The sequence below is a fragment of the Musa acuminata genome, chromosome BXJ1-8 (assembly GCF_036884655.1).
Source record: "Musa acuminata AAA Group cultivar baxijiao chromosome BXJ1-8, Cavendish_Baxijiao_AAA, whole genome shotgun sequence".
NCBI classification, from domain to species: Eukaryota; Viridiplantae; Streptophyta; class Magnoliopsida; order Zingiberales; family Musaceae; genus Musa; species Musa acuminata.
Window position 1 is genome coordinate 19,930,759 of NC_088334.1, and position 20,022 is coordinate 19,950,780.

At 39.6% G+C, this 20,022-nt stretch overlaps 1 protein-coding gene across 1 annotated transcript; it reads left to right on the forward strand.

Moving 5' to 3' along the window:
* Window positions 1-221: 221 nt before the first annotated feature.
* Window positions 222-2,816, forward strand: LOC135587665 (rust resistance kinase Lr10-like). The gene is made up of 3 exons (XM_065079305.1): window positions 222-1,056; window positions 1,470-1,496; window positions 1,668-2,816. Exons 1-3 carry the CDS (start codon window positions 336-338, stop codon window positions 2,732-2,734), a joined length of 1,815 nt encoding a protein of 604 aa, XP_064935377.1. The 5' UTR covers window positions 222-335; the 3' UTR covers window positions 2,735-2,816.
* Window positions 2,817-20,022: the final 17,206 nt, after the last annotated feature.

Below are 20,022 nucleotides of genomic sequence, written 5' to 3' on the forward strand. Positions count from 1 at the left end.
TATGGTCACCGACTTGCTTAAGTAAATTACAGACTATTTCCTAACACTAAGTAAATTACAGACTTGCTTAAGTAAGGACCGGAAGCCCGCGTGAGGGGGCGGGCGACTTCCGCGGGTCAATCAACTCGTTTTCCTTTTTTAATGTTACCTGAAAGTGAGGGTCCACTTTTTGACTGACCAAGTTTAGGACTTGACTGCATCATCAATTTGATTGTTGCAGGCTCAGGCTTGGGGCAGTAATTAGATGCAAAACTGATCGAGTCATTGTGAGACGCCACAGAATCGATTCAAATTCCTGATCAGTTTCCTTTGTGAATCAATCCCTCCGCGCGGCCATGAATCGGCTCCTCTGTACACTCTTCCTCCTGTTCGTCCATGCTTCGGACAAGAAGACTTGGGGGAACAAAGAGGAAGACGACTTCCTGAAGGATTGCCGGACCACGAGATGTGGAGGAATAACTGTGAGATACCCCTTCCGCCTAAAATCCAGTCCTCCTTATTGTGGCGTTCAAGGCTTGGAGCTTTCGTGTTCTGGCGGTGACGCCATCCTCTCACTTCCCCCGTTAGGACTCTGCACGGTGATCTCCATCAACTACTATTATGGCGAAATCAGAATCAAGTTGGGAGAGTCGTGGTCTCCGTGCCCACTGCAAAAGCTCAGTTCCATCGACCTCACCAGCAGCCCATTTTACGAAGCTTATTTGCAAGCTCTTAGTTTTGTGAATTGCTCAGGAAAATTTACACCAGATCCGGCGTGGATCACCGGACCGATCCCGTGCCTTGGCAATGGAAGTCACAACGTTTATGCAGCGGATTCTTCCGAGAGTATGGGCGATCTTCCTTCTGTTTGCATGGTGACTTCTTCATCCGATGGCTGGATCCCTTACGATTCTGGATCATGGGAAGAAAAAGTGCAGAAATTCATCCGAACGCGAGAAATGAATCTTCAAATTTCTGTGCCAGAGACCAGTATATGCAGAGAATGTGAAGAAGCAAGAAAGCCCTGTGGATTCAACCGCACCGGAAACCAAACCTACTGTATAACCCGGCATCACGGTGAGCTTCCAATTCTCAAACCAATTAGCCTTCTCTATTCGATTTTTTTTTGTTTGTTTTCTCGCAAAACTTTGCTGGACTACAAAACAAAAAAGTGAAAAATCAGGAACTTCAATCCATATGCACCCTCACTATTTGAGAGACTGCCAGAAGTTACGTGATCTTCTCAGACATAATATTGATGTATGTGACTCTCTTCTTTGCTTAATGCATCAACTCTTTCGAGGTGATGGCAACTGCAGATATTATCTAATTCACTCTAGGGAGTGAGAGGAAGATTGTGTCGGTCATTTTGTTGCTTCTGGGTTTTGTCATTTCTCCACCACCTTATTGCAAAAGATTAATACAGAATCGTCGGTCGAACAATGAACAAAATGAATTTTTACTGACTGATCTCCTCTGCTTGTTTGCAGGTCCAAACATTAAGATTATTATTGTAGGTGAGTGTGCTGGTCATTTTTTTCCTGGGAAAACATATATAATGTAACTTGTAATAACCCTTTCCTCAAAAATAAATTTTCTGTAAATCCACTTTTCTTTTTCCTTGTAGAGAGGCTCATCATCTTTACCTTCTAATTAACTATATATTACCCCATTGCTTTTCTTCTCAGGCACTTGTACCGCTGGATTTGTTCTAGTTTTGTTGCCAGCACTCATTCTATTCTACGTTCGAAGGAAATCTACAAAAGAAGAAGAAACACGTTTGAAGGTTGAAAATTTTCTAGCAACATATGGTGATGCAAAACCAACACGATACACTTTCGCTGATGTTAAGAAGATCACCAGAAGGTTCAAGGATAGGCTGGGGCAAGGGGGATATGGCAGTGTGTACAAAGGCGAACTACCGAATGGAATCCCTGTAGCAGTTAAGATGCTGGAGAGATCTAAAGGGGAGGGCGAAGAGTTCATCAACGAGGTAGCAACCATCGGAAGAATTCACCATGTCAATATCGTCCGCCTCCTGGGATTCTGCTCCGAGAGATCAAGTCGCGCTCTCATCTATGAATTCATGCCCAATGAGTCCTTGGAGAAGTACATTTTCTCAAGAGAAGCTAGTGGAGCCGATAAACCACCTCTGAACATGGAGAAGTTGCTCAACATCGCTATACGCGTTGCCCGGGGCATCGAGTACTTACACCAGGGATGCCAGCAACGCATTCTTCATTTCGACATCAAGCCCCACAACGTTCTCTTGGATCATGAATTCAATCCAAAGATCTCAGACTTTGGTCTTGCAAAGCTTTGCTCGAGGGAGCAGAGCATTGTGACCATGACCGCTGCGAGAGGCACCATGGGCTACATCGCGCCGGAGATGTACTCCAGAAACTTTGGGACGGTCTCTTACAAATCCGACGTCTACAGTTTTGGCATGCTGGTCTTGGAAATGGTAGGAGGTAGGAAGAATCATGACCCTGAGATCGGAAAGCAGAACGAAATCTATTTTCCGGAATGGGTATATGACCGACTAGTTCACAGGCAGGATCTGGGATTGGCGATGGAGATGGAGGGAGAAGAAGAAGAAATCGTGAAGAAACTTGCTATTGTGGCTCTGTGGTGCATTCAATGGAGTCCAATTGATCGGCCTTCCATGACTAGAGTACTTCAGATGCTGACAGGAACCTTGCAAAGCTTGCAGATGCCTCCAAAACCTTTTGTGTCCTCACTTGATCATGTCTAATATTGGCTTGGAAATGTTCCTAGCCATCACTCATGACAGCTATTGTTATCTTTTTAATTGTTATCCAATGCTATTCTTGTTATCCGGTGGTCATAATTTTTATTACACCTCGGCTCTATAGCTTTATTAATGCATCGATTTGGTTAAACCGATCAAAGACCCACATGATCTAAAACCTGATTAAGCAATTTTTTTTTTGTCCATTTAGTCATATATATCATTGTAATTATCTTTCATTTTTTTTACGGGAGCCTTAAACTATAATCCAAGATAATTTGAATTTATCTTTCTAGTAGACTACGTGTGACGTGCACAATCCAGCCCAAAGATTATTTGATATATTGAACTTATTACTAACCGATAAACTCACGACTTGTCAATAAGAAATCAAGTAGACAAAATTCTCATGTATTATTTGATAAAACCTTGTAAGGATCAAGAGCACTAAGAGGGGGGGGGGGGCGTGAATTAGTGCAGCGAAAATTTTTCAGCGATTAAAACAAAAGCTGCGTTCGTTCGATAAAAACGATTTCGATGTGAAAGCCGATTCTAAGATTACTTTAACTTAAGATTAAGCGAGATGACGTTAAAGTAGATCTACGAAGGCAGTTTACAGTTTATGATGGAAAGCAGAATACAAGCGCAAACTAAAATACGACGTTCGTACGATAAAAGCCGATTTACGTCTAAACGCAGATTTAGAAAGTTCTGAACTTAGAAACTTATTCGTAAGATCGCAGAAGGCAGTAAACAGTTATGATTGAAATCAAAACGTAAACGTAAAATGAAATATGATGATCGTACGAGAAAAGCTGATTTACGTCTAAACGCAGATTCAGAAAATTCTGAACTTAGAAACTCGTTCGTAAAATCGCAGAAGGCAGTAAGCTATTGAGAAGTTTGCAGTGAAGGTAAAATGCTCAAAGGAAATGCAAACCGAGATTTAGAGTGGTTCGGTCAATCTTGACCTACTCCACTTTTGGCTTCCTCCACCGACGAGGTCACCGACGTCAACTAGAGGCCTTCCTTCAATAGGCGAAGGCCAACCACCCATTTACAGTTTCACTCCTTTTGACGGGCTTAGGAGACAACCCTTACAGAATTTTCTCTCATCTCTTTACAACTCAGAACTTGGAAGAAAAGAGGGAGAAGAACTTTTGGCCTTTACAACAATTTTGAGCTCTAAGAATCACAGAAAAAGATCAAGATTTCGGTGTATGTCTGTGTGCTATCTGTGTTGAATGGGTGGGGTATTTATAGGCCCTAACCCAGTTCAAATTTGGATCTCAAAACTGTCAATTCCTGAAATTCCGAGATCAGGCGGTTTCACCTCCTGACTGGAGCGGTTGCACCGCCTGGCAGAGCTCGAAGACTGAGCCTCTGGGTGGTGCCACCTCTGTCAGGGGCGGTTGCACCTCTCTGCCAGAGCTCGAAGACTGAGCTCAGGCGGTTGCACCTCCTGACTGGGGCGGTTGCACCGCTTGCCAGAGCTCGAAGACTGAGCTCAGGCGGTGCTACCTCCTATCAGGAGAGGTTGCACCACCCAGTCTCGCTTGGAGACTGAGCCCAGGCGGTTGCACCTCCTGGCTGGGGCGGTTGCACCGCCCAGTCTCCCTGGGAGACTTAGCCTAGGCAGTTGCACCTCCCACAGCAACCAGGGTCCGAATGGGTTGATCCATTCGGCCCAATTTGGGTTTTTTAGGGGCCCAATTGTCCCAAGATTAAGCTAATGGGATCACCTCCCACTTTCAACTTAATCATTCATGCTAACCACGATAAATCCTAAGATAATTTCTGCAGCTTGCTCCGGTGCGTCAATCGCTTCTTCCGGCGAGTTTCTGGCGAACTTCCGTCGATCATCCGATGAACCCTCGGTGATGCTCCTGCGGACTTCCGGCAAACTCTTGGACTTGCAACGATCCACTTGGCGAGTTCCGACGAGCTTCTTTGGCAAGCTCCTGGACTTCTCGGATTTGTTCTCGTAGAACCTCCGACGGCCGTCCGAACTTCCATAGAACTCTCGAACTCCCAACGTGATCATTGTCTTGACTCCGGTGCAACTCCTGTTGCATGTCTTTCTTCCATCGTAGTTAATCCTGCACACTTAAAACAAAACTTCGATCGAGACAATTAATCCTAAGCAATTAACCAAGTTGTACAGCATGTCATTGGTCCCTCGACGCTTCGTCCGATTCTTCGGTGCATCGTCCTTTCCTGCGGCCTATTGCCCAATCGACCTGTTGGCTCCGCAACTCCGATATCCCTGGCACAATACCCGCTCTTCTTGGCCCAATGCCCGAGTCCACGACCCGAAGCCTTCTGTCGATACGTCGACCGATCCACCGGCCCGACGTCCAATCTTTTGACATGTTCTTCCGGCACAACATGATTTTCCTGCTTTAATTGTCTCATCTAGATCGAAGCATCCTGCGTCACTCAAAACGCAGATTAAATCATAAACATATATCAAGTAGTTTCATCATCAAAATACGAGATTCAACAATCTCCCCCTTTTTGATGATGATAACCACTTGATGACGGAGTTAAACTTAACTCCCGGAGTTTAAACGAACTCCCCCTATCAATATGCCATATTGATAAAACCTTGAATTCACACTGAATTCAAGTCATTGCAATATTCATCATGAATACTTGCAACACGTCATCATGAACTAATGCATAAACTTATGCATAACATCATACTTCTCCCCCTTTGTCATCAACAAAAAGGAGAAGTATCACAATCAAGCGTTTGTGATATTGGTTCAACTCATTGCATGAAAAACATAATATCAAGTTTTATCATCATGCAGTTTTGAAGCCAGAAAATTTAGCAAATGTTACATCATGCTTAGAACATTCACGCTATCAAGTTTTAGATATGCAAGTTTTACAGCATACAAGATAGCACTTTTAGAACATGCAAGCTAGCAATGTTACAACATTTTAGAACTTGCAAGCTAGCAATTTAGAGATGTTCAAGAAGGCAACTCTTGCTTCTTGAAATATGCAAGTTGCAAGCTAGCAAATATTTATGATATGCAAGTTTTGCTTCTTAAGATAGGCAAGATAGCACTTTTGCAATTTTTGTTTGGCAAGCTTGTGATGTTCAAGATAACAAGCTCTTTCTTCTCTTTTGAGAAGTGTCATTTTTGCTTTCTTTGCAAAGTGCAAGCTAGCAAAATGCCAAACTAGTAAGAGATAATGTTTTACATGAGGCAAGCAAACAATTTGGCAAGTGTTACATTTGCATCTTCTCTTTAGATGTGCAAGACAAGTTTTTGCATTTTCTTGGCATTTCAAGCTAGCAATTATCGGTGATGTTCAAAATAGCAATTTTTTCTCTTTTGTAATTTTTGCCTTTTTCTTGAATTGTGCTAGCAATCTATCTCCCCCTTTGTCATTGTCAAAAAGAAGGGAAAATCCCTTTACATCAATTTCTAAATCATGACAAAGGTAAGTAATCATTCTTATTTGTGCATCATTATAGTTTCAATGCACAAATTCATTAACATTACATTTCATATGCACGATACCGAAAAATCAATCATCATCATGAGCATATCAAACATGATATTCAAGCATTCATGATATATCATTTTGGCAACATGATCATAGATATTCAAACGATGGTATCTAAATGTCAGAATTCATTACATCCTATTATGCATGATCATTAACTCCTCATTTGTATTTCATGCATTATTTCATTTCATCTCATAAGGAATATCAAGAAGAGTTATTGGATAATGAGATAAATATTTTATGAATACATGAAATTGTATAAAAATCATATCATAAGTGTTTCATGTATTCATATTATCACATGAAGCATATTATCATTTTTAAGATTCATAACATGAATAACGTTATTACTATTTCATCAAAATCAATTTCGAGATTCACACAATATTATGAAATCTTTAATCTCGATAAGATGGGAAAAGCATTTTCCTTTTAAGTGATTCTTTTAACACATCATAAAAAAAACTCATTCATAATTCAAGTGATTTACAAGATATCATGAATGAATTTATCACTTGTATTTCATCAAAATCGAGAACTCTAGAGATAGAAAATGATTGAAGCATTTAACACGATTGAAGCATGATTCATATTTAAGGTGTATCTTATGTCATAAATACGAATCAAGCATTTGTCAAATCTGAAATCATCCTCAAAATTACATTCAATAAATTCATATATGATAAGCATAGATTTATTGAAAAATCAATAAGATAGAGGATTACATTTCAAGTGTTCATCAATTGTAGCATTTCATCAAATGGTAAGATATCAATGCGTAAAATTACGATACAAGTTCTTGATATCTTAATGCATGATGCAAACATGGCATAATGCAAATTTGGCAATCATAGCATCAATTCATATAAGCATTGCAAATATGACAATCATATCAATTCATATATCTCTTGATGATGCAAGCATGGGATAATCATAGCATAGTGTTTATAGCATCAATTCATATATTTCTCCCCTTTTTTAAGTATTTCATCTTAAGTGATCGATTTCATGTTAGCATGCCTTTTCATTTATGTCAAATGAAAACATGCATCAACGTTTAGGATCGTAAAATGAATTTCATCATAAAACCATCAATCACAAAAATCATCATGTATAACTTTAAAATCTCATGCATAAAATCGTCAAATCATAGTATCAAAACTTTAATATTTTCATTGCAACATTAAGCAAGGTTTCATTGAACATAATTTTGAATGATTCTTATAAATGCCTAAAACTTCTTTAGTTTTAATTTATATGATTGACTTTATAATAGCATGCTCAAATCTTTATTCTTATGTCAAAACCATACATCATATTTAACAAACAAAGACAATGAAAAATATCAAGCCTTCCAAACAAAAGTCATGTATCGTCATTGAAAAGCAATATGAAAATCATCAAGATATACATTCTTGCTTCTCAAGCACATAAATAAGATTAATCTCACTAGGTGTACAATCATTAGATTTCTATGTTGCATTAACATAAGACATGCAATTTTCATTATCATTTTCAAAATTACAAGCATGATCATATTTTTGCATTTTCATTATTAAATTATTAAAAATGTAATTTTCAAGAAAATTTAAAGAAAAAAAAAATGCATCATGAAAAACATCATGTAATTTCGAAGTAAATTAAAGGCATTTTGATTACCTCAGCGTCGAAAGGCGTAAAGGCGTAGTTTGCCACCTCGCCTTTGTTGATTTTCTCCTCGTCTTCAAAGGAGCTCGATTCATCCCAATTTTTGTTCTTCTTCTTGCGTTCAAAGCAAGTAGTTCCGTTCTTTTTACTTTTTAATTTTTGTTTCATTTGTAGTTTAAGTTCACCATCACTTGAGCTTTTGCTCGAGTGGTCTTCAAATGTTCTATGTCCCAAATCCTTCCTATTTTTTGGAAGGTGGTTCTCAAGTTCTTCACATGCATTGCACGTCATTTCATATGTGATCAAGGAACCAATTAGTTCTTCAAGTGGAAATTGGTTCAAGTTTTTCGATTCTTGAATAGCAGTTACTTTTGAATCCCAAGGTTTAGAAAGTGAGCGCAAAATCTTGTTTACGAGTTCAAAATCCGAAAAACATTTTCCAAGAGCTCTTAAACTATTGACGACATCCGTGAAATGGGTGTACATGTCGCCTATAGTCTCGCTTGGTTGCATTCAGAAAAGCTCAAAATCATGCAATAAAATGTTAACTTTCGAGTCTTTGACTCTACTAGTTCCCTCGTGCGTGATTTCAAGTGTTCGCCAAATGTCAAAAGCAGTTTCGCACGTAGAAATCCGATTGAACTCATTTTTGTCCAAAGCGCAAAATAAGGCATTCATAGCCTTTGCGTTTAAAGAAAAATACTTCTTCCCCAAATCCGACCATTCGTTCATCGGTTTAGAGGGAAGTTGAAAACCGTTTTCAATGATATTCCATAAATCCAAATTCAAAGAAATCAAGAAAACTCTTATTCGAGTTTTCCAATAAGTGTAGTCAAATCCGTTAAACAACGATGGACGAAAGACCGATAAGCCCTCTTGAAAGCCTTGAAGAGCCATTTATCTCGGGTGTAAATCCGAAATGAGAAAAACCGGGCTCTGGTACCAATTGTTAGGATCAAGAGCATTAAGAGGGGGAGGGGTGAATTAGTGCAGCGAAAATTTTTCAGCGATTAAAACGAAAGCTGCGTTCGTTCGATAAAAACGATTTCGATGTGAAAGCCGATTCTAAGATTACTTTAACTTAAGATTAAGCGATATGATGTTAAAGTAGATCTACGAAGGCAGTTTGAAGTTTATGATGGAAAGCATAATACAAGCGCAAACTAAAATGCGACGTTCGTACGATAAAAGCCGATTTACGTCTAAACGCAGATTTAGAAAGTTCTGAACTTAGAAACTTATTCATAAGATCGCAGAAGGCAGTAAACAGTTATGATTGAAATTAAAACATAAACGTAAACTGAAATATGATGATCGTACGAGAAAAGCCGATTTACGTCTAACGCAGATTCGAAAAATTCTGAACTTAGAAACTCGTTCGTAAAATCGTAGAAGGCAGTAAGCTATTGAGAAGTTTGCAGTGAAGGTAAAATGCTCAAAGGAAATGCAAACCGAGATTTAGAGTGGTTCGGTCAATCTTGACCTACTCCACTTTTGGCCTTCCTTCAATAGGCGAAGGCCAACCACCCATTTACAGTTTCACTCCTTTTGACGGGCTTAGGAGACAACCCTTACAGAATTTTCTCTCCTCTCTTTACAACTCAGAACTTGGAAGAAAAGAGGGAGAAGAACTTTTGGCCTTTACAACAATTTTGAGCTCTAAGAATCACAGAAAAAGATCAAGATTTCGATGTATGTCTGTGTGCTATCTGTGTTGAATGGGTGGGGTATTTATAGGCCCCAACCCAGTTCAAATTTGGAGCTCAAAACTGTCAATTCCTGAAATTCCGGGATCAGGCGGTTGCACCTCCTGACTGGAGCGGTTGCACCGCCTGGCAGAGCTCGAAGACTGAGCCTCTAGGCGGTGCCACCTCTGTCAGGGGCGGTTGCACCTCTCTGCCAGAACTCGAAGACTAAGCTCAGGCGGTTGCACCTCCTGACTGGGGCGGTTGCACCGCCTGCCAGAGCTCGAAGACCGAGCTCAAGCGGTGCTACCTCCTGTCAGGAGAGGTTGCACCGCACAGTCTCGCTTGGAGACTGAGCCCAGGCGGTTGTGTTGAATCTCGGATTTTGATGATGAAATCAATTGATGGGTTAATTGATCTAATCCATATTATTGAGTTAAGTGTGCAGGATTAACTACGATAACCAGAAAACACAAAGCAAGAATATCGGAGTCAAGATCGATGTACGTTTAAGAGTCCGAAGAATCGTCGGAGATGCTGCCGGAACCAACCGAGAAGAAATCGGGAACCTATCGGAATTTTCGAAAGTTCGCCGAAGAGATCGTCGGAGGTTCACGGAGATCACCGAGAAGGCTCGGCTACTCGTTAAAGTCATCACAAGATCGGGAGCTTGGTGGGAGTCCGTCGGAAGAAGTTAGTCGGAAAGTTCGCCGAAACAAGACTCGACGTTCGCGGTTGAAAGCTTGCTTAGGATGTGTTTCTGTTATGTAGTTCACTTGTAATTAGGATTAGGATTAAGAGATAATCCTATATCCTGGTTAGGGGCCAACTGGGCCCAAAGTCGGATATGGTTTGGGCTAAAATTAAGCCAAACCAGTGAAATCAGAGAGCCAGGCGGTGGCACCGCCTGGCTCGGCGGTAGCACCGCCCAGCACCTGAGAGCTGGGCGGTGACACCTCTTGGGCTGGGCGGTTGCACATCCCAGTACCCGAACGCTGGACGGTGGCACCGCTTGGCTGGGCGGTGGCACCACTAGTATCGGGAACCCAAAGAGAATTCAAATTTTGGAGCCCAAAATTTGAATCCTCTTGAGGCCTATAAATACCCCTCAAATCTCAGCTGAGATTACAACTTTTGAGAAGCATTTGATTGAGAGAAAAGTCTTAGAAAGTCTTAGTAAGTCTTGTTTTCAATTTGCTAGAGAGTTCTCCTCCTTCTTTCTTATTGAAATCTTGTAAGAAGTTGAACTGCTTGTAAAAGGTTGTAAGAGGGGTACTTACCCTTCCATTTCAAGAGATTTGCTAGTGGAAGGTGGGAGCCTCATCGAAGAGGGGCCTCGCAAGTGGATGTAGGTCATTTGACCGAACCACTCTAAAATCAAGCGTAATCTCTGGTTTGTATTTCATTATCGCTATTTACATTACTGCAAACCTTCTTACATGCATTAGTTCCTTATTACCTTTGCTGCGCAACTCTAAGAATACGTTTTCAAGTTAAGCTTTTCAAGTTTCGTTCTTATCGTACGAAAGATTTTTCTAAACTGAAGTTTTAATCTGCTGCACTAATTCACCCCCCCCTCTTAGTGCCGCTCCGATCCTAACAAGTTGTATCAGAGCGAGGTTATCTCTCATATTTGGTTTAATACCCAAGAGAGATGGCTTACTCCGGTATGCAAGAGGGCCATTCTATTGCACGACCACCTTTGTTTAATGGGTCGGATTACACATATTGGAAGACTCGCATGAGGATCTTCCTCATTTCTATGGACTTTGAGCTTTGGTCTATTGTTGAAAACGGATTTCAAAAATCTTCTCTTCCGATGAGCGAATGGAATGAATCGGAGAAGAAGGTTTATGTTTTAAATGCAAAGGCTATGAATGCCTTGTTTTGTGCACTAGACAAAAATGAATTTAATCATGTTTCAATTTGCGATTCGGCCTTTGATATTTGGAGAACTCTTGAGGTCACTCATGAAGGCACTAGTCGAGTGAAAGAGTCCAAAATCAACATCCTTGTGCACTCTTACGAACTTTTCCGAATGAAACCAAGTGAGTCCATCGGAGACATGTACACCCGGTTTACGGATGTCATCAATGGACTCAAAGCTCTTGGTAAAGATTTTACTAACTTTGAACTAGTAACTAAAATCTTAAGATCCCTCCCTAAAAGTTGGGATCCAAAAGTTACGGCCATTCAAGAGGCCAAAGACCTTAAAGCATTCCCTCTTGAAGAACTCATTGGGTCTCTAATGACCTACGAAATGACATGTCAAGCTCATTACGAGCTCGAGAACCCCCTTCCAAAGAACAGGAAGGATATGACACTCAAATCACAAGAAGACCACTTGAAAGGAACATCAAGTGATGAGGATAGTGACAATGACATTGCACTTTTGACTCAAAAATTTAAAAAATATTTAAGAAAGAACAAATTTAAAAATAATATAAAAAATAAATTTGAACAAAAGAAGGACCAAGTGATTTGCTATGAATGCAAAAAACTGGGACACTACAAGAATGATTGTCCTCAAGCCAAAAAGAGGACATCAAAGAAGAAGGCGCTCAAGGCAACGTGGGATGATTCAAGCGCATCCGAAGAAGAGGAGTCCAACACCGAGCAAGTTGCTCATTACGCGCTAATGGCTTTAGGAGAAGAGGTATGTGATTTATTTAATGAAGATTTATCTTTTGAAGAACTCTCTATCGCTTTTCATGAATTATTTGATGAATGTAGAACTGTTAGCAAGAAGTTAAGTATCTTAAAGAAAGAGCATGCTTTGCTACAAGAAAAGTTTGATAATCTTCAAACTCCTCCATGCTCTAAGTGTGAGCATTTAGAAGCAATAAAAAATGAAAATTTGCTTCTTAAAGAAACCTTAAACAAGTTTAAGGTTGGTAGCAAAGGATTAGATATGATCCTTGCACACAAGGGTCACATCGCAAATAGAAATGGAATTGGATTTGTAAAAGGATTACATCAAAATCCTACCACTTTCATAAAAGGACCGACATTACATGTTTCCTCTTATATGAAATGCAACTTCTGTTGCAAATCCGGACATATTGCCTACAAATGTCCATTTAGGAAAATAAGCTCACAAAAATTAATATGGGTTCCTAAAGGAACTATAAAGGATTCAATAATAAATAACAAAGTTAGTGGGTCAATTTTTGAGGCACCCAAAATCAAATGGGTACCTAAAAATCATCCTCTTTTGTAGACAAACCCACAAGCTAGGAGCAAGAGATGGTATCTCGATAGTGGATGCTCAAGACATATGACTGGAGATCCATCTCATTTCTCTATGCTCACTAGCAAAGAAGAAGGGTACGTCACCTTCGGAGACAACAACAAAGGCAAAATCATTGGCAAGGGAACTATTGGTAACAAATTTAGTTTTTCCATTGATGATGTTTTACTAGTTGATGGATTGAAACACAATCTCTTAAGTATTAGTCAACTATGCGATAAAGGTTATATCGTTAGATTTGAATCAAATATGTGCATTATTGAAAAACCAAATCATAACATGACTATGATTGCGTTAAAACAAAATAATGTCTATACCATCAATCTTGATGAACTAAATAATGAAATGTGTTTCTCCGCCGTAAATGATGATGCTTGGCTTTGGCATAGGAGATTAGGTCATGCAAGCATGAAAACAATATCTAAAATCTCATCTCAAGAATTAGTACGAGGGATTCCGAATATGAAGTTTATTAAGGATAAGGTATGCGATGCATGTCAACTAGGCAAACAAATAAAAACAAGCTTCAAACCAAAAAATCAAATTAGCACCACTAGACCATTACAATTGATCCATTTGGACTTATTTGGACCAATTGATACAACAAGTCTAGGTGGAAGCAAATATGCTTTTGTGATTGTGGATGACTACTCTAGATACACTTGGACCTATTTCTTAGCTCACAAAAGTGATTGCTTCAAGTGTTTCTCTAAATTTTGTAAACTCACTCAAAACGAAAAAGGCTTCATGATTTCATCAATTCGGAGTGATCACGGTGGTGAATTCCAAAACCATGACTTTCAAAATTTTTGCAAAGTTAATGGGTATAATCACAACTTCTCAACTCCAAGAAATCCTCAACAAAATGGAGTAGTTGAAAGGAACAATAGAAACCTACAAGAAATGGCAAGAACTATGTTAAATGAACATAGTTTACCCAAATATTTTTGGGCTGAAGCCGTAAATACGGCTTGTTACATCATGAATAGGGTCCTAATAAGACCATCTCTATTAAAAACTCCCTATGAATTATGGAACAACAAAAAACCAAATATTTCTTATTTTAAAGTTTTTGGTTGTAAATGCTTCATTTTAAATGAAAAGGATGCCCTAGGTAAATTTGATGCTAAATCCGAAGAAGGCATTTTTCTTAGTTACTCCTCCATTTCTAAGGCCTTTCGTGTCTTTAACAAAAGGACTTTAGTAATAGAAGAGTCTATTCATGTAGTTTTTAATGAAATTTCTGATTTAAAGAAAAATGATTTTGATGATGATCTTGGTTTTGATAATTTGAATTTAAACGAACCCCCTCCTCAAAATAGCCATTTGAATGCATCTTCTTCCGAAATTTCTTTACCCAAAGAATGGAAGTATGTAGATGCTCATCCAAAGGAGCTAATTATAGGAGATACAACAAAAGGGGTTCAAACTCGTTCTTCTTTCAAGAATTTTTGTGCCAACGCCGCTTTCCTTTCTCAAATTGAACCTAAATGCATTGACGAAGCCTTAAAAGATGATTTTGGGGTCATTGCAATGCAAGAAGAATTGAACCAATTTGAGAGGAATGAGGTATGGAAGCTTGTTCCTAGACCAAGTGACCACTTAGTCATAGGTACTAAGTGGGTCTTTAGAAACAAGCAAGACGAAAATGGTATCGTGGTTAGAAACAAGGCTAGATTAGTGCCAAAGGTTTCAACTAAGAAGAAGGTATCGATTACGAAGAAACCTTCGCTCCCGTGGCTCGATTAGAAGCCATAAGGATGCTCCTTGCCTATGCTAGTAGTAATAATTTTAAACTATTTCAAATGGATGTCAAAAGTGCTTTCTTGAATGGTTTTATTTCCGAAGAAGTATATGTCGAACAACCTCCCGGATTTGAAAATTCTCTTCTTCCTAATCATGTATTCAAATTAACTAAAGCTCTCTATGGCTTGAAACAAGCTCCTAGAGCTTGGTATGAAAGGCTTAGTTCCTTTCTTATTTTAAATAATTTTACCAAAGGCAAGGTTGATACTACATTGTTTATTAAACATTTGGAAAATAATTTTCTTATTGTGCAAATTTATGTTGACGATATTATTTTTGGCTCTTCGGATGAATCACTATATGAATCATTTGCCAAATGTATGAGTCATGAATTTGAAATGAGTTTAATGGGTGAATTAACTTTCTTTTTAGGATTACAAATCAAACAACTTAGTGATGGTATATTTCTTAACCAATCCAAATATACATTAGAATTGTTAAAACGATTTAACATGGATAATTCAAAAGCAATAAACACCCCTATGAGTACTGCGACTAAGTTAGATATGGATGAAAATAGTGAAAATTTCGATCAAAAAACATATAGGGGAATGATAGGTAGTCTACTCTACCTCACCGCGACTAGACCAGATATTATGTTTAGTGTAGGACTTTGCAGTAGGTTTCAATCTAATCCTAAATTATCTCATCTGAAGAGTGTTAAAAGAATATTTAGGTATCTTAAAGGAACTCCAAATATAGGATTGTGGTATCCAAAATCTGAAAAATTCGATCTAATAGCTTATGCAGATGCCGATTTTGGCGGATGCAGGATAGATAGAAAAAGCACATCCGGAACATGCCAATTTTTAGGACATGCACTTGTTTCTTGGACTTCCAAGAAACAAAATTCAATTGCACTATCTACGGCGGAAGCCGAATATATTGCTGCAAGTGCATGTTGTGCACAAGTCATTTGGATGAAAAATACATTAGAAGACTATGGAATTCACTTTAAAAACATTCCCATAAAATGTGATAATACTAGTGCCATATGTCTTACTAAAAATCCAATTCTGCACTCTAGAACTAAGCACATCGACGTTAGGCATCATTTCATACGCGATCATGTCCTTAACAATGATGTTGTTCTAGAATTCATTGACACAAAGCATCAATTAGCAGATATATTTACAAAAGCTTTGAACGAAGATCAATTTGAATTCATTAGAAGGGAATTAGGCATGTTAAATTGTCCCTAAAATGAGCTTCACGAAAAATGACTCGTCCTTTTCCTTTCTTTTGTGGATTTGATTTCTTTCTTCTTCTTCAATTCAAAATGATCCATTAAAGTATAACTTATGATCTTGAGGGAAGAAGCTAAACAAAAGGGAGGAAGAAAAATTTTTTTTCTTTCCTCCACGGGATGCCAGCGGTGGCACCGCCAGATCCGGCGGTTGCACCGCCTAGCGCTCGGGCGCCAGGCAGTGACACCGCTCGGTTTGGCGGTGGCACCGACCGAGCGACCCTTATTAACCCGAGGGGTTAGGGCCGGCGGTGACACCGCCCCCAACCCGAAAAAAGGGCTCTCAAAACCCTCTCCCATTCCCTCTAAACCTCATTCTAACTCTTAGAAGCATTGGAGAAGGATTCTTGGTGGTCCAAGCCTTCCATCTCTCAACATAATCTCCATAAGGTAACACTTGAAATCCCTCTTTTTGGTATCCCATTCCCTCTTTTCTTTCCTCTTTCCCTTGCTTATTTTTCACAATTTCATCATCATCTTGTCTAGATAATGGCTCCTAAGAGATCAAAAGGAAAAATGATTGAAGGAGATTCATTTGACCATGATCTTTTTAGATCAAAAGAGGTAGCCCTTAGCTTTCCAAAATTTGAAACACGATGTATCCATAAGGGAAAATACGTTGATCTGGATGAACTAGAGGACTTAGAACCCATTAGGTGGTTTGCACACCTAGAAGCTCTACCTCTACTACAAATAGATGAACCAATCTATCCGCGATTAGTTATATTGTTCTATGCCAACCTATATGAGGACAACGATAGCCTAAGCACTTACCTTCTAGGAACACCCATTAGAATATTTGACAATACTATTTGTGAGCTAATTGGCATAACTGAAAAAGATAGGGGATGCTATTTTAAAGGTAAATGGGACGTCAACACAATAGGAGCAACCTATACCGAAGCCGTAGAAACAATTTTTGCAAATCCAAACCTTGACTTCCTACCCAAGAGCTGTGAACACCTACTGCCTTTCAACTCTAAAATTCTTCATCACATTATCACAAGCATCATATTCCCCAAACAATTTCATCTTGACGAAATAAGTCAAATAGAGATAGGAACCATGTATTGGATTATGACCGGTCAGCATAATTGTTTTGGGTACTTAATTCGCCAACACATGTAGGATATTATGGCTAAAGATACTATATTACCATATGGGAGGTTAATCACTAGATTTCTTCATGCCTATAACATTTGCATTCCACCCGATGAAGAATCTATTCAAAATGATCGATATAACATAATAAATAAAAACCTACTGAAAAGACTTAGGTGCACTTTTAGCAATGGCATATGGGTTAGGCAGCCTAGAAGGACGGATCCAATTCCTCAACTAATAGAACACCCCGAAACACCAATTCTTATGGGAAATGAATCTCCTCCTCCTAGTCCCTTTGGCACAGCACCTTCAGCTCATGTTTCCTCCTCTGAAGATCTCATTATGGCGAAACTGTCTCAGATCAAATCTCAGCAAGTACAAATTCAGAATCAACAAGTTGAAATTTTGAAGACACTACGACAAATGAATGAAAAAATAGATATCCTGTATCAGCACTGTGGATTACCTCCTAAGGATTAAACTGATGTATCTTTTTATTTTGTTCTGTTTGCTTTTAACAACAAGTTTAAAGTTTGTCATCGATTGAACGATAGCTGATCCTTCCTTTTAGATAACTACTGTGTTGATCTGCATAAATGATGATGTCTTTTGGATAAACTATTCTGACAAATTTGAATGATAAACTTTGGTTCCTATTAAATGCTAAACCTTTTTTCTATGATCATCAATTAGCTGGCTTGTCTCTTTTTGTTGATGACAAAGGGGGAGAAGTGATGACTAAGTGATGACTTGCACCATAACAATAGCATGACTTATATGAATTACAAAAACTTGTGTGATATGAATGTCTTATATGCCTTGCAAAATCCTTGAAAATATCGCAAGATTGATTGATCATATTGAAGGCATGCCTTACATTTACATCATGAAATTCATGTTGAAAATCTTTATCTTCTATCGTAGTAAAAATTATCTATTATCATGATTTTCATCGAAGTTTTGTTTTTACTATTGCTTAATGAGAATGACGATAAGTTCTACGGTTAGAACTTATCGGTTTATGCTTGAATTCTATGGATGGAATTCAAGTGTTTTCATAATATGGCATATAGATAGGGGGAGTTATGTTTAACTCCGTCATCAATTGATTGTCATCATCAAAAAGGGGGAGATTGTTGAATCTCGAATTTTGATGATGAAATCAATTGATGGGTTAATTGATCTAATCCATATTATTGAGTTAAGTGTGCAGGATTAACTACGATAACCAGAAAACACAAAGCAAGAATACCGGAGTCAAGATCGATGTACGTTTAAGAGTCCGAAGAATCGTCGGAGATGCTGCCGAAACCAACCGAGAAGAAATCGGGAACCTATCGGAATTTTCGAAAGTTCGCCGAAGAGATCGTCGGAGGTTCACGGAGATCACCGAGAAGGCTCGGCTACTCGTTAAAGTCATCACAAGATCGGGAGCTTGATGGGAGTCTGTCGGAAGAAGTTCGTCGGAAAATTCGCCGAAACAAGACTCGACGTTCGCGGTTGAAAGCTTGCTTAGGATGTGTTTCTGTTATGTAGTTCACTTGTAATTAGGATTAGGATTAAGAGATAATCCTATATCCTGGTTAGGGGCCAACTGGGCCCAAAGTCGGATATGGTTTGGGCTAAAATTAAGCCAAACCAGTGAAATCAGAGAGCCAGGCGGTGGCACCGCCTGGCTGGGCGGTAGCACCGCCCAGCACCCGAGAGCTGGGCGGTGACACCTCCTGGGCTGGGCGGTTGCACATCCCAGCACCCGAACGCTAGACGGTGGCACCGCTTGGCTGGGCGGTGGCACCGCTAGTATCGGGAACCCAAAGAGAATTCAAATTTTGGAGCCCAAAATTTGAATCCTCTTGAGGCCTATAAATACCCCTCAAATCTCAGCTGAGATTACAACTTTTGAGAAGCATTTGATTGAGAGAAAAGTCTTAGAAAGTCTTAGTAAGTCTTGTTTTCAATTTGCTAGAGAGTTCTCCTCCTTCTTTCTTATTGAAATCTTGTAAAAGGTTGAACTGCTTGTAAAAGGTTGTAAGAGGGGTACTTACCCTTCCATTTCAAGAGATTTGCTAGTGGAAGGTGGGAGCCTCATCGAAGAGGGGCCTCGCAAGTGGATGTAGGTCATTTGACCGAACCACTCTAAAATTAGACGTAATCTCTAGTTTGCATTTCATTATCGCTATTTACATTACTACAAACCTTCTTACAAGCATTAGTTCCTTATTACCTTTGCTGCGTAACTCTAAGAATACGTTTTCAAGTTAAGCTTTTCAAGTTCTGTTCTTATCGTACGAAAGATTTTTCTAAAACCGAAGTTTTAATCCGCTGCACTAATTCACCCCCCCCTCTTAGTGCCGCTCCGATCCTAACAGGTTGCACCTCCTGGCTGGGGCGGTTGCACCGTCCAGTCTCCCTGGGAGACTTAGCCCAGGCGGTTGCACCTCCCACAGCAACTAGGGTTCGAATGGGTTGATCCATTCGGCCCAATTTGGGTTTTTCAGGGGCCCAATTGCCCCAAGATTAAGCTAATGGGATCACCTCCCACTTTTAACTTAATCATTCGTGCTAACTACGATAAATCCTAAGACAATTTCTGCAGCTTGCTTCGGTGCGTCAATCGCTTCTTCCGGCGAGTTTCCGGCGAACTTCCGTCGATCATCCGATGAACCCTCGGTGATGCTCCTGCGGACTTCCGGTAAACTCCTGGACTTGCGACGATCCACTTGGCGAGTTCCGACGAGCTTCTTTGGCAAGCTCCTGGACTTCTCGGATTTGTTCCCGCAGAACCTCCGACGACCATCCGGACTTCCGTAGAACTCTCGAACTCCCAACGTGATCATTGTCTTGACTCCGGCGCAACTCCTATTGCATGTCTTTCTTCCATCGTAGTTAATCCTGCACACTTAAAACAAAACCTCGATCGAGACAATTAATCCTAAGCAATTAACCAAGTTTTCCAGCATGTCATTGGTCCCTCGACGCTTCGTTCGATTCTTCGGCGCATCGTCCTTTCCTGCGGCCTATTGCC

What these genes read in the sequence shown, in the direction of transcription:
- LOC135587665 (XM_065079305.1), top strand. Translation starts at nt 336, where the DNA reads ATGAATCGGCTCCTCTGTACACTCTTCCTCCTGTTCGTCCATGCTTCG. An exon ending in CTGTATAACCCGGCATCACG is followed by an intron (nt 1,057 to 1,469) that starts GTGAGCTTCCAA and finishes GCTTGTTTGCAG; the next exon opens with GTCCAAACATTAAGATTATT. An exon ending in CATTAAGATTATTATTGTAG is followed by an intron (nt 1,497 to 1,667) that starts GTGAGTGTGCTG and finishes TTTTCTTCTCAG; the next exon opens with GCACTTGTACCGCTGGATTT.